This window comes from Nilaparvata lugens, chromosome 7, assembly GCF_014356525.2.
Source record: "Nilaparvata lugens isolate BPH chromosome 7, ASM1435652v1, whole genome shotgun sequence".
Classification (NCBI taxonomy): Eukaryota; Metazoa; Arthropoda; class Insecta; order Hemiptera; family Delphacidae; genus Nilaparvata; species Nilaparvata lugens.
In genome coordinates, this window is record NC_052510.1 from 4,003,874 (window position 1) to 4,019,696 (window position 15,823).

The 15,823-nt window shown below is 32.4% G+C and overlaps 1 protein-coding gene across 2 annotated transcripts in view; it reads right to left on the reverse strand.

The window, feature by feature from the left end:
* Positions 1-304: 304 nt before the first annotated feature.
* LOC111060423 (stomatin) overlaps positions 305-15,823 on the reverse strand; it is a 34,221-nt gene continuing 18,702 nt past the window's right edge. For both annotated transcript variants that reach the window (XM_039433465.1, XM_039433464.1), the window contains exons 5-7: positions 9,405-9,566; positions 7,182-7,347; positions 305-2,386 (exon numbers count right to left, since the gene is read on the reverse strand). In XM_039433465.1, the coding sequence (XP_039289399.1) occupies positions 2,273-2,386; positions 7,182-7,347; positions 9,405-9,566 (442 nt within the window). In that variant the 3' untranslated portion in view covers positions 305-2,272. The remainder of the gene's footprint in view (positions 2,387-7,181; positions 7,348-9,404; positions 9,567-15,823) is intronic.

A 15,823-nucleotide genomic window follows, 5' to 3' on the forward strand; every position in this document is an offset into this window, starting at 1 on the left:
ACATTTAAACAAAAATAATAATTTATTTTCACAATAATTAGCGATTTCTCAAATTTGATAAAAACATTTAAACGAAAAAATATATATCATAAAAATTTCAATAATATAACTTATTAACATAGAAAACTAAATATGCTATCCTCGTTGATTGGGATAATACTCCCTACAAGGAACTATCCTTATTACAACTATAATGAAAATAAAAACGAAAAATGAATAATATAATCACAAAAAATTGAATCTTTGGTAAAACCAATAACAAAATAGAGTGAACCATAAAAATCAGACAATAAAAATAGATGAGTGGAATACAAAAATTTACTGCATGTTAAAACAAACTCTTTACTATTGAAACGTACAAATTGAATCTTTGGTAAAACCTCAACAAGATAGAGTGACACATAAAAATTGAACAATAAGAATAAACCATAAAAATAGATGAGTGAAATACAAAAATTTACTGCATGTTAGAACAAACTGTTCACTATTGAAACATCTAACTTCAACTGGTCTTACAAGATACAAAACAGTAAGTTTTAGAGATATTATTCTAATACAGTAAAAATATTTTCTAATAAAGAACCGCATTTCAAAAGGGCAACTTGATATGATAATCAATAAAAAATGATTAACAGTTAAAATAATAAATTCACTGTTTACTATTGAAACATAGAAATTGAATCTTTGGCAAAATAAACAATAAGATAGAGTGAACTATAACAATTGGACAATAAGAATAGACCATAAAAATAGATGAGTGAATTACAAATATTTACTGCATGCTAAAACAAACTGTTTACTGTTGAAACGTACAACTGGTCTTACAAGATACAAAACAGTTTGAGGGAGGTTATTCTAATACAGTAAAAATTTTCTTTAATAAAGTACCGTATTTCAAAAGGGCAACTTGATATGATAATTAATAAAAAATTATTAACAGTTAAAATAATACATTCACTGTTTACTATTGAAACGTACAAATTGATTCTTTGGCAAAGCAAACAATATTAGATAAAGTGAACCATAAAAATTGAACAATAAGAATAGACCATAAAAATAGACGAGTGAAATACAAATTTACTGTTGGAGCAAACTGTTTACTATTGAAAAGTACAACTGGTAAAACAGTTTGATGAAGGTTAGCCTATTCTAATACAGTAAAAATATTTTCTAATAAAGTACCGTATTTCAAAAGGGCAACTTGATATGTTAATTAATAAGAAATAATAAATTTGCTGTTTAACAGAATTCTGTAAGAACTGGGTTTCATAGCTTGTAGCAGAGGTAAATATAGTTAGGTATTAATTGTAGATATAATATTGTGGAGAATATATAAACTCTTTGAACACAAGCATTACTGAACAACAGTTTCAGATTTTCACCTAGGCTAAGGGCCTTATGCACCACTTACATTAAACTCTAACCAATTATTACAAAAAGGACATGATCGCATTTAAGAATTTCTCATCAAGTAAGATCTCACTGAAATGACGACTTGCAAACTATATATATTATACTATATGATTAAAAGTAGTCATTTCAGTCAGTAATAAAGCTTAATGAAATACAATAACTATATCAGTTTGTAATCAAGAAATTCAAAACTGGTTTCATTCCGTTGTTGTTTTGGAAACAACATGTTCCGTTCCGGGTTTAAACCAACAGCTGTTCCACCTCCGTTTAAACAGAAATGGTGCATAAGGGTTATGAGGCAACGCACACAGAAACATACATACGCACGCAGACTGACAGAGGATAAATCAAAAGTTTGTACGCAAACTGAGTAGACATAAGCCAGTTACACAAACATCAATTTTTGGACGTTCGATTATTGGCCGACCTTACCGTATATAATTTCTACTAGTAGTTTCAACATTACTTGGCAAACGAAGCTCTATTCAATGTAATGGAATTTATAAGGGCGGCAAAAAATCGTACGTCCAAAACCTATGTGTGTGTAACTGATGTAATTTCGACCTCCTCCAGGTCGAAACGATCGTCACTTTCGATCGTTGGCTAACTATGTTACATGATTTGACGTAATGATGACGTGACTGACGATGTCACTGCTAATAGTAAGTGCATTTTCCAATTCATAACTGTTTTAAAACTCAAGTTTGAAACTATTAGTAGAAAATAAAGGATATGCAACAACACAGCAACAATTATTATTGCGTTATTAGATTAGGTTAGTTTGAACATTCGGTAGAAGCGTGTAGACTGATTGTGCATTGTCAGCACTTTGGAAGCGTGTAGGCAGTTGAAGCGCTGATTATTCTTTGGTCATTCCCATGAGGAAGGGTTTGACAATGTCCAGCGGAAGTGGGAAGATTATCGTTGAGTTCTTCTCGGCTGAGATTGTGGTCAGAGTTTGCAGGTAACGCAGCTAGAATCAAACAAAAATACAGTTTAGTATTAGGAAATGAGTTGAAAAGACAGGAATGGGTAGAGTATATAAATACTAGAATACTAGAAATACTAGAAGAAGGGAAGAAGTGGGAATCAGAGACGACAATTAGGATGGTATGGAAATGTACTGAGAATGAAGGATCATTTCAAGACAAAACAATAGGCCTATGTGAATGTGAGAGTGTAAGGAAGGAGACCAGTGGGACGTCTGTTGGGAGAAGAAAGGATAGAACATGGAAATACTATGGTGAAGTCCACGTTATAATGGCAGTGTTTGATTAGCAATTGTATTGCTATCCTTGTCCATCATTCAACAAAGCTGATATAGCGCTATCTCTTTCTTGCTTTGCTCTGTTGCCAGATCGCTTTTTAACAATGTAGAAATATAATCATTTAACAAGATATATTATCTTGATTATGAAATCATTGAAAAATATAATTTCTTGCTTGATAAATTATAATCGAATATTTTAAACGAGAATAACTGTTAATATTTGGCGTGCTACCAATTTTATCCAAATAGGTTTGATAGTATTTCACCTATCACCCAAGGAAAGTCATCGGCTCCAATTTTGCTAACATCTTGATAAATCATGAACGGATTTAATGCCTATGAATAAGAAGTCCAGTTCAGAGCAAATCAAATTATAATTTTCATAAAACCTGGCCAATTTACAACAAAATTTTACTGAACAAAACCATTTGATACTTAAACAGAAGATTCTTACAAGCTAAAATACTTATCCATTCATATTGAGCTCATTTATTTGGCTACAGGCTTTCAAAATTACACAAAACATTCAACACAAATTTGGAAAATAATAAAATTATTCAGATCTCAATTAAAACATTTTAAACTTCACTTATGTAGAAAAATTTCAAGAGGACTAAAATAATTCAACTCTTGCCAGCAGCCATCTTATCTTGAGAGAAACGCCTGAAGCTTTTGGGAGAATGCCAAAACACATCATCAACTGCCAACCTCACTAATGAGGAATACAAGTTTACAAATTATATTTATTATTCTCAATAAAACTTTATTTTTAAACTGTTATGAATTTATTTAACCTTTATGTTGTTTAGAATTACTTGTTAATTTGGAAATAGAACTTTATTATTACTGTAGGTTATTCAACATTAGTGTATCTGATAAATTCCCGGTGAAATTCCGCATATTGATTACACCGATACTTACTATCAAGTTTTATTGATATTTTGAATATTGAATTGAAGATTCGATTTTTATTGAGAAAAAAATGTAATATTACATATTACATCAATGAACCGGTATCAGTTACCCTCCATAGAAGGAGATGACAAGATCCTCCTGAAGGATCATAGAAGGAGATGACAAGATGACATGATCCTCTGTCATTGACAAGACAGAGGATCGGCGACGTTGTTCTCCTATCTTTCTCCACTGCCATTATAACGTGGACCTCAATGATGGCAGAAGTAAGCATGAGAGATGTCAGTGAGATGATAGAAATGAGGCATTTACAGCGAATGAGGGATGATTGCAAAACAAAGGAGTATGTTAATGTGAGAGTGCAAGGAAGGAGAGCAGTCGGACGCCCAAGGTGGACGTTTCCTCATATGAGGATCGGATTGAGGAGATAAAACGGAGAAGAGGTAAGACTGTTCCAGAGATGAAGAGAATGGCGATAGATGAGGAAACATTTAAGAAATTGACTGAGTCTACCCCAACGCTGTTATGTAACACTGGGGGAGACAAAGTTGAAGAATTCGGAAATTTGAAAATTCTCATTTTCATACATGATTGGGGAATGGATGAACAACTAACCAAAGAATTATGAGAATCATTCAATTATTAGTAACGTAATATTATAATACCAGACGGTCAATGATTTTGATAAAACGCTTCATTCAGTCGATTATTATAGACTGACCTTGTTGAAACCCGTTTGAGGCTTGATGCTTTATGATGATTGAGGGAAACTTTGAATGATTCATGCGGTTGAAGGAGGTGATGGATCCGATTGATTGTCTAGCACTTCTTCAGTTAATATGTAAAATCAAGGCGTTCACCACCAGAATTAATACAGCTTCTCAAAACACCAACGAATCATTCTGATGAGAAGGTTTTTATCACAAGATTGAAGGACTGAAGCGACCGTCAATCGATTGACTCAATAGTTTGATCAAGCCGATTAATCGTTTAGGGCCTCCTTTGAGGCTTCCAGGGCCCTTCAATTAATTCTTTCTTTTCATTTTTAATGCAATCATGTTGGATGCAATAACTCTGTATTATTTTTGTCTCTCCTTTCAGAGAACATACTTATTTTGAATGATTCCTTGTTGGAATGAATAAGTAACTATATTATTGTATCTCTCCTTTTGGAGAACACACTTATTTTGAATGATTCCTGTTGGAATGAATAAGTAACTATATTAATGTACTAGCCGTCAGTCTCGCTTCGCTTGCCATATCCGTCTAGCTAGGCCTGGACCCCCGACTGGATCGTCCGAAAATGAGATCAGCGGGCTCGCTTCGCTAGCAAAAAACGCTGGTAAAAACACCTTTCACTATATCGGCGTATCTTTGGCGAACAAGATTCTTCCACCTCAGCTAAACCTGTGTACTGAATTTTTTTTTAATACTTCCATCAATTATTGAAGAAGGTGAGAAAACGCAGAAAAGCTAAGGAAAACCTTGAAAAACCGCTGATTTTGGGCGTATCTTTGATAAAGTCACCTTATCACAAAATTTTTACACCATAGCTAAACCTCTGTACCAAATTTGAACATTTTCTGTCTATTACTTGATAAAAGAACTGAGAAAACGCAAAAAACCGCTAATTTCGGCGTATCTCTGACGTTATTGCAAATTCCTTCTAACACAACATTATTAGACCCTAGCTGAGCTTCTGTTCTCAATTTGAACATTTTCTGTTCATTTGTTCTCAATAAGCTGAGAAAACGCTAAAAAACGCTGGAAAACGCAGATTATTGGCGTATCTTTGAAAATTTTTCCAAATCCGTTCTTAGTGCGCCAACTTAAAAGGCCAACTAAACATACCTACCAATTTGAACGTTTTTGGTCCGGTAGATTTTTAATTCTGCGAGTGAGTGAGTGAGTCAGTCAGTCAGTGAGTGAGTGCCATTTCGATTTTATATATATATATAGATCTCTCCTTTTGGAGAACACACTTATTTTGTATGAAATCAAGGCTGTTACACACCTGCAGTCGGACGCCCAAGGTGGACGTTTCCTCATATGAGGATCGGATTGAGGAGATAAAACGGAGAAGAGGTAAGACTGTTCCAGAGATGAAGAGAATGGCGATAGATGAGGAAACATTTAAGAAATTGACTGAGTCTACCCCAACGCTGTTATGTAACACTGGGGGAGACAAAGTTGAAGAATTCGGAAATTTGAAAATTCTCATTTTCATACATGATTGGGGAATGGATGAACAACTAACCAAAGAATTATGAGAATCATTCAATTATTAGTAACGTAATATTATAATACCAGACGGTCAATGATTTTGATAAAACGCTTCATTCAGTCGATTATTATAGACTGACCTTGTTGAAACCCGTTTGAGGCTTGATGCTTTATGATGATTGAGGGAAACTTTGAATGATTCATGCGGTTGAAGGAGGTGATGGATCCGATTGATTGTCTAGCATTTCTTCAGTTAATATGTAAAATCAAGGCGTTCACCACCAGAATTAATACAGCTTCTCAAAACACCAACGAATCATTCTGATGAGAAGGTTTTTATCACAAGATTGAATGACTGAAGCGACCGTCAATCGATTGACTCAATAGTTTGATCAAGCCGATTAATCGTTTAGGGCCTCCTTTGAGGCTTCCAGGGCCCTTCAATTAATTCTTTCTTTTCATTTTTAATGCTATCATGTTGGATGCAATAACTCTGTATTATTTTTGTCTCTCCTTTCAGAGAACATACTTATTTTGAATGATTCCTTGTTGGAATGAATAAGTAAATATACTAATGTACTAGTCGTCAGGCTCGCTTCGCTTGCCATATCCATCTAGCTAGGGGGCTCCGCCCCCTGGACCCCCGACTGGATCGTCCGAAAATGAGATCAGCGGGCTCGCTTCGCTAGCCAAAAACGCTGGTAAAAACACCTTTCACTATATCGGCGTATCTTTGGCGAACAAGATTCTTCCACCTCAGCTAAACCTGTGTACTGAATTTTTTTTTAATACTTCCATCAATTATTGAAGAAGGTGAGAAAACGCAGAAAAGCTAAGGAAAACCTTGAAAAACCGCTGATTTTGGGCGTATCTTTGATAAAGTCACCTTATCACAAAATTTTTACACCATAGCTAAACCTCTGTACCAAATTTGAACATTTTCTGTCTATTACTTGATAAGAGAACTGAGAAAACGCAAAAAACCGCTAATTTCGGCGTATCTCTGACGTTATTGCAAATTCCTTCTAACACAACATTATTATTCCCTTGCTGAGCTTCAGTACTAAATTTGAACATTTTCTGTTCATTTGTTCTCGATAAAGCTGAGAAAACGCTAAAAAACGCTGGAAAACGCAGATTATTGGCGTATCTTTGAAAATTTTTCCAAATCCGTTCTTAGTGCGCCAACTTAAAAGGCCAACTAAACATACCTACCAAATTTGAACGTTTTTGGTCCGGTAGGTTTTTAATTCTGCGAGTGAGTGAGTGAGTCAGTGAGTGAGTGAGTGCCATTTCGATTTTATATATTCTCCTTTTGGAGAACAAACTTATTTTGGATGAAATTAAGGCTGTTACACACCTGCAGTGCGGCGGGACTCTCGGTGATGACGTCACTGGCCTCCTTGAGCGCTCGGGATGCCTTCATCTCTCCCTCGGCCGCGATCACCTTGGCTCGAGCCTCTCGCGATGCCTCCGCCTCAGCAGCCATTGCTCGCTGCATCTGATGAGGCAGACTCACGTCCTTGCTGCAAAGCGAATTGAAAATAAATAATAAATTTACCTTCATTTGCACAGACAAGTTGGAGCACATCTAGATACACTTATAGGAACAAATATAAGGAATTTCCGATTTAAAAGATAAAAATTTAAATTTCTGTAGTAGTAGAAATTTGATTCATAAACCCTGAAGGTCCAATTCCTAAGCGACGACTCCAGCCGCGCGGATATAGCCGTGCGGAAATATATTTATTTATTTATCAGGTTAGCACAAACAATAAAATGATCGGAAAAGAAAAAACAGGCTATTGCCCAAAACTTCTTTAATTTCATAATTTAGTTTCAAATTGTCAAAATATTATACATGGGTTATGTCATAGCCACCTCTAATACAAGTCCCTGGCCTACGATATTGCAACGTCACAGCCTAGGCCTAGAATCTAATACATGATTGGTAAAAAAGATGAGTTGGTATTTTTCAAAATCTTTTTCACCAATCATGTATTAGATTCTAGGCCTACCTGTGACGTTGCAATATCGTAGACCAGGACCTTGTATTAGAGGTGGCTATGGTTATGTCCATTTCAATTTCTACACCAAATCACAATCTGAAAATATAAATTAGAATAAAATAAACAATTTTAGATTTGGATAGATTGATAATAAAACGTTCGTAAAATCATGAAACAAACTTTGAATATTCACAAAATAAAGAATAAAGACACTGAAATTTTGAGCTCGAAAATATCACGTTCTCAGCTAATATTATAGTCTATATCTCTATATGATTGGGAGTTGGACCTTGAGAAGTGTAAGATTATTTTTATATACTTGCTCTAGTTCTAATTATTTTCTTCACGACTAGGAAGTAAATTAGATTATGAAATCAATTTATAGTAATATAAATTATTAGTGATAATACAATGTGTAATAATTCAAGGTTCAATTTGTAAATATGGTGATTTTGAAAAATCCAAAGGTTTTCAATATTTAGACTGTCTTCTCAACACTGACTGAATAAAATTATCTGGAATTTTTCAGATATTCAGAAATAACCATGTTTTTAGTGTTTGTCTGGAGAGTATACTACAGTTGTAAAGGAATCTGTTTAACATAACAAAACTGAATTAGATTTTGAGATTCTACTAAATATAATTCAGTTGTGTATTGTCTTCAGATTTTCAACTGTAGTATAAGCCTAGACCTACTTTTTAAACACTCTAAGACACGATAGTTCTCTTTGTAGTTCTCAAAAGTTGCAGATGAATTGACATAGTTCAATCAAAGCTGAAAAGAATCATAATCTCAACTTTAAGCATCTTTGGTTTTGCGATGAATAAAAATTAATTGAATAATGTATAGTTTATGTTATGTCTTAAATCTATATATAAAAAATTAATGTCTGTTTGTGTGTTTGTTTGTTAGCTTGTTTGTTAACAAACAAATGGACACGAAAACTACTCGACAGAACGGCATGAAAATTTGGGAATATGTTGTGTGAATATTGGGGATGGTTTCTGACCAGAAATTCTAATAGGGGGGCTAATAATAATTATATATTAATCCATTTACAGATCTATGTTTTCGAAATTGTCGGCCGAGCGGCTAACGTAGAACGGGAAGATCATCATGATTCAAGATCATGTTGTGATAATATGATTTAGCATCTAAACTTACCAGCTGTAATAAACACGTCACTCTGTGATAAAATTGTTTACTGGTATTAAAACGGTAGTTTTAAGCACATAGGAAGTCCGTATTGAGATGTAGATGAAAATACTGATTGTCAGATAAATTTCATGATTCACCAAATAAAGTTAAGTGTGACATGAGATACATTGACTTTTTGGCGGTACGAAGTTCGCCGGGTAAGCTAGTATGAAATAAAATACGTTCTCTATAGCAAGCATCTTGTATTAAACTCAATTATAAACTAAACTGTTGAAAACAAAAATTGTATGAACATGAATGATCATAATTATGTGAATAATCATCATAATTCATCATCTGGTAAATGGCATACAATAAACATCTTAGGATTTCTCAAAAAAGTAAAATAAATTGAATGATTCGCAATTTAGCTTACATTTCAACCCTCTCCACCTTGACACCCCATGGATCCGTAGCCTCGTCCAGGGAAGTCTGCATATTGTGTGAGATGGCTTCTCTCTCTGACAGAATCTCAGACAGGTTGCGTGTTCCCAGCACATTACGGAGGGTCGTCGCCGCCAGTAATCTCGTAGAATGACTGCAATTGCATCAATAATTATCATCAATCAATCATCAATAATTATTATTAATGACTGTAATTATAACAACTAAATAGAATCTTGTTTATTAATGAGTTATTTATTTATTAGAATTTAAATCATTGTGGTTACATTCAACTGTCTTGAATGTGATTATTTAATAGAATAGAGTATATGGTAATAGAATATAATACAGAGTGATCAAGAAGTCCCTCCGCAGCCGCAGTGAACTATAGCCTATACTAAAAAAACACTCCATCACTCAAAAACAAGTATTTATAACAATAGCAAGGTGTTAATCTACTAAACTTACGTGTACATTCATTACAGTAGAGGGGGAAAGAAGTGGGAGTATCTTTTCGAACGGGTTTCTAAACAGAACACAATCTTCAGCTAAAACAGAACGCTGGTACTGCGGAGACACTTTTTGATTGCCCGGTATAATAGAATAGAATTGAATATATAAAAACACTTCACTTGAATGGGCTACTTTTATAAATTAATAAAACAATATTGAAACTTGAAGTACCCTTTATTATTTAAAATATTACAACGTCTAGTTTCGATTATAGGTCATTTTCAACTTGAAATGACCTATGGTCGAAACTAGTCAAGTTGTAATATTTTAAATAATAAAGGGTACTTCAAGTTTCAATATTGTTTTATTGATTTAATATATTTACATAAAAAGAAAATACAATCATAAAAAATGTCATAGTAAATTAATTCTTATTTCAGTCACAAACACGATATTTGGAAAGAGAAACAGGCAATTGCCCAAAACTTCTTCAATTCCTTGATTTTGGCACATAAATAGTCCAAAGTGAGGTTAAGTTTAAAATTTCTGTTTTCACCAAAGATTAACACTCAGAGAATACGTATTCGAGATATGACTGATGAATTTTGAATTTCAAAGGGTTGATAAGAGCCGGAAATAACACTAAACAATCCGAAAGTTTCAATAATATTGAAATAAACTTGAAAATTTTGAGCAGAAAAATTAAAACTACTAGGCCTATCACTACAATCAGATGAAGATCATTATTTTTAATATATTATCTTAGAATTAACTTTCTCGTTTAATATTTATTTTCTTCGAAATAAAAGTTCTCTATGCTCGGCTGAAGCAGGGTTGATAGCTTTCACATAATATTTTTTAGTCTATATTATAATTATATGATAATTTCAACACAATGTAGCAATGTGAATAAATACATAACATTCATTGGGTTGATTGTTCAACTTTCAGGGAACTCTTGTTTCTTCTTTATTTATGGAAATAGATGAGGGATCACATTTATTCAAATTCCAACTAATAGATAGCATTGAATTTGAATTTAGAATCGTGATTTATTCTTTATTAAGTATTTATCAAAATTATAAGAATAAGTTATAATTTAATCACTGTGATTCAATCATATTTTTTTATCAATATGATATCTATTAGAACTGAAATTACTGTGATTGCATTTGACTATCTTCTTTAGAACAGAATGTTTTATAATTTCAACACAGAATGGCAATAAATTGCGATGGGTTAAAATTACTACCTATATTTATTGGTATTAATGGGTCCGTCAAACCGGCTAACTTGAGACAGTTTTACCCCTTCCCTCCAATTCCAACATACCAGCTGTCTGTGCAATTCATTCCGAGTTCTGGCATTGTGGATTTGTTGGGAACACATCATTGAAAATATTTAATAACGTTTTGAACATCTAATTAACAGCTAAGATACTTTTTTAACAGTCATAACAATCTACTATTACTAACCTAGAAATTGAGCCTTTAATAACTTCTATTGTGAACACTCAATCATTTTATCAATTATTCAATTATTTTACAGTTAAAGTATTTTTATTATGAATATGGAAAATATTATCCAAAATCTAATGTCACAAGTTAGCCTTCACTTTCGACTCAATTGTCTTATTTCAGGCAAATTGTATTGGTGTCCCCAATACCATATTTTGTATTTTTTCAGAACTGGTTAGAATAATAATGAAATTGAATGTATATATTTGAAGTATTATTAAAGACCTAAGTTTTGAGCACAAGAGAAATAAACTATTAAAATAATAATAGAACTGAATTTCAAGTCAAAGTTGAAAACTGTCCCAAGTTAGCCGGTTTGACGGTTCTTCTTGTCTGTAAAGTTAGCTTGGGTTGAGTATAGAAAAATGTGACACTATATTGTATATACTTTAGATCTTCACATTGAATCAAATAAATATGTTTCATTTAATATTTTATTTATGGTATTGTTCAGTAACATAGAGAAGAATAGTTAGTTTTAACTATGTTATTATTCATTGAATAGCCTAATAACCTTCATAATTCGTATATGGTAGTATTTTTTGTAGATTCTCTTATAGTACTACATATTATTTTACAGTATTATACGAGTATAACAAATTAAGGAATGTATTGAATGATTGCTTTGCTCATCTATATAAAACTACAAGATTTAACCTGACTATGTGTAACCTTATCTAAATGTGGGAGAGGAATAGCACATGGTTACCTTATTTTTTCTCTCTCCCTATTATTCCGATGATGTACTTATTGTATGAATAAATAAATATGGAACATAATGAAATATAATATCTTCAACCAAATAAAATTTAACTAACTTAACTTGACTTATATAAAAATCATGCATTATTTTCAAACTCATGTAAGTACTAAATAATTTTCATGCACAAATAGGATACTAATCAGTAAAAAAGCAATATTTATAAAATATTAATTTATGTAAATCTTCAAGCAAAAAGGGTAACAAGCTCCAAGCTATCTACTAATGTTTCAAGAAAAATATTTGGACAATTGGGGACTTGGAAATGTATCAAGGCTAACAAAGGATTCAGATTTTTATGCATTTTCAAAAGAATTTCAAATAATCGGCAACCCTAACAGACTAACTGAATTTTCGTTAAGTTTTACAGTTCTTAACTCCAGTTGTTGTTCAGTTTTCCTGGGCTTTGTTTTGTTTTACCGGTATTCAGTTCAGTTTTACTCAAATTTGATTCTTAGTTTGTTAAATAATTAAATGAAAAGTCAATTGGAAAATGGAGGATACAAGAACGGAGATTGTAATTTTTTTCTATTAAATTAGTAAGTTAATACATTATTCTCATCTTATTTTTCTTGTGATAGTTTGTCGATTGAGAAAATCTAATCGAATTAATCTCCGTTCTTGTATCATTCATTTTTTTTCAATTGACTTTTCGTTTAATTATTTAACGAATTATGTATCAAATTCCAGTATTATTATTATGTTTCTTAATAATACTAAAATTTGATTCTCATTATTATGTTCTTAAATAATACTGAAATTTGATTCTCATTATTATGTTTTTCAATAATACTGAAATTTGATTCTTAATTCTTTAAATAATTAAATTAAAAGTCAATTGAAAAATGGAGGATACAAGAACGGAGATTAACTTCATTGGATTTCTTCAATTGACAAACTATCACAAGAAAAATAAGATGAGAATAATGTATTACCATAGAGAAACAATAGCTCAAGTAGATATCCCATGGTATAGGGCGTTTATGTCGCAACTTTTACTGTTATCTCAAGCCGATAGTCCACGTATTTGTTTCCCAAAAAGCTGTGTGACGCTGGTAGTCTCTCATATTGTGGCGCTCATACACTCTCACCCGGCCAAAACAGTAAAAATCCACAATAACCGATAGTAATTGACTTTAATGAGATAACAGTGAAAGTTGGGACATAAACACCCTATACCATGGGATATCTACTTACGCTATTGTTTCTCTATAGTAATACTAATTGAATAAATAATGAAGAATTTGACGAATTAGTTCTATGAGGCGTGTATGAAGACGCAAAAAGATAAAGAAGATGAAGGGAGAGAGAGCAGAGTGAAAAGAGAAAGCAAAAAGAGAAAAATAGAAGATGAAAGGTGTATAAGACAAAGACTTGAGAAAATGTGAATTGAGAAAAGAATGAGTAAACGCTGTGCAAATATAAGTATAGAGAAATGGAATTGAGCATCAAATTAAAGACAAAATTTAAAAAGGAGCCTTCAATTACAACAAATTTTAGTAATCAGGAAATAGTGGAGTTTCATCAAATTCAAAAGAAATCAAGTAGCCTAAATTAGATAGGAGTACAGTATGACAAGATTAGATTAGAAAATAATACTTGGAAAAGAAGAGCAGTGTAAGAAAAAGTAGAAGAATTTTGGAAAGTTTACAATTATTGAAATTGAAAAGTTAAAAAATTGAAATCGAAAAGTTTACAATTAAAATTGAAAAGTTAAAAAATTGAAATTGAAATTCAAAAGAAACCAAGCAGCCTAAAGTAGATACGAGTACAGTCTGACAAGATAAGATTAGAAAATAATCCCTACTTGGAGAAGGAGAGCAGTATAGAAAAAAGTAGAAGAAATTGAAAAGTTTACAATTGAAATTGAAAAAATAAAAAATTGAAATTGAAATATTGATAATTGAAATTGAAAATTTTTTGAAGAAATTAAAAAGTAGAAGAAATTGAAAGTGATCTTTGTTTGGTTATCAGCAGAAATAGACTACAAAGAAGGTGAAAAATGTAACTAATTCTAAAAATCCAGAATTTCATTGTAGAAAATAAGAATAAAGGCGGATCCCACATATCAGTATCAGATACGGTGACCGGCACAGTGAAAATATTGTAACTCCCATGAGTTTTAATGGTACTATTCACAGTTAGCCTAGACAACCGAGTATGAATAGTCCCATTTGAATGTATGGGGATGATATTCTAATTGTACCGGATACACTTTTTATTACGTCTTTGTAACCCGTGCTTTGCCCTATAGTGAAGTTCAAGTTATAATGGCAGTGGAGAAAGATAGGAGAAAAACGTTGCCGATCCTCTGTCTTGTCAAAGCCTTCTATAGACGGTAGATGATACAGGTATAGAGAAACAATAGTGTAAGTAGATATCCCATGGTATAGGGAATTTATGTCGCAGCTTTTACTGTTATCTCAAGCCGATTACTGTCGATTATTGTCAATTTTTATTGTTTTGTTGGGGTGATAGTGTATGAACGGCAAAATTGGGAGACTACCAGCATCACACCAGCATAGGAAAGAACTACGTGAACTATTGGCTTGAGATAACAGTAAAAGTTGCTACATAAACGCTCTATATCATGGGATATCTACTTATGCTATCGTTTCTCTATGATACAGGTTTATTGATGTAATATTAACTGTTCATTCTCGTTTAAAAAATCAATTATATTTTATTAAGCAAGAAATTATATTTTTCAATAATTTCATAATAAAGATTAGATATTTTGTTAATTAATTATTAATTCTATATAGTTGAAAGATGATCTAGCAACAGAGCAAAGCGAGAAAGAGATAGCGCTATCCGTTTTGTTGAATGATAGACAAGGATAGCAATATCATTGCCAATCAAACACTGCCATTATAACGTGGACCTCACTACAGGGAAAGTTTTGTGTTGTAAATTACAATCTCTTTATGTCCAGGAAACATAAAAATATATAATAAATTATTTATTATTTTGCCAAAATTATTTATTTATTTATTTCTACATTGATAGATACGGTACAATATGATTCTCAACTGTGAATGATTGGGGAAGGAACAACAGGCTTTGTACCCAAAACTGTTCCTCTCCCAAATTTAGATAGAAATTGTCCAAAAATAGGTTATGTGTTATGTGATAGGTTAGGTTATTACTTGCATATTCCTCATCAGAGTTGAAAATTCTCAACAAAAAATTATAATTGGTCTCAAACCCTCAACCTTTGATTCATGAGCCGCGCGTGCTACCAAATTCGCCATAAATTCACTTGGAGAAAGCTCTGTTTGATTAAGCTCTTATTGTTGCATAAAATTTGAATCACAAATTGCATGAATTTGTTCTGATTATTAAATTGAAATTGATTGATTAATATCAATGAGAATACGCCTATAATCCTCGAGGAATAATCCTCGTTTAGTTCAGAACCGTTAAGAAAAATTGCATGATAATCAGACCATTAGTTCATATTATGTGATAATGCGTCGATCATTTATTCATATCCCATACATGTAGGCCTATACAGGGTGCGGCAGCAAAACTTCCTTTCTTAAACTGAACGCCATTCAGTCAGCTGATATCGTAGTAGAGCAAATTTGGTCTCGGTAGAGAGGTCAGATCAAAGACCTATTTTTAATATAGAACAGAAATTATCTATTTTGCTTCTGAAATTCTCTTTTCATTACAGTA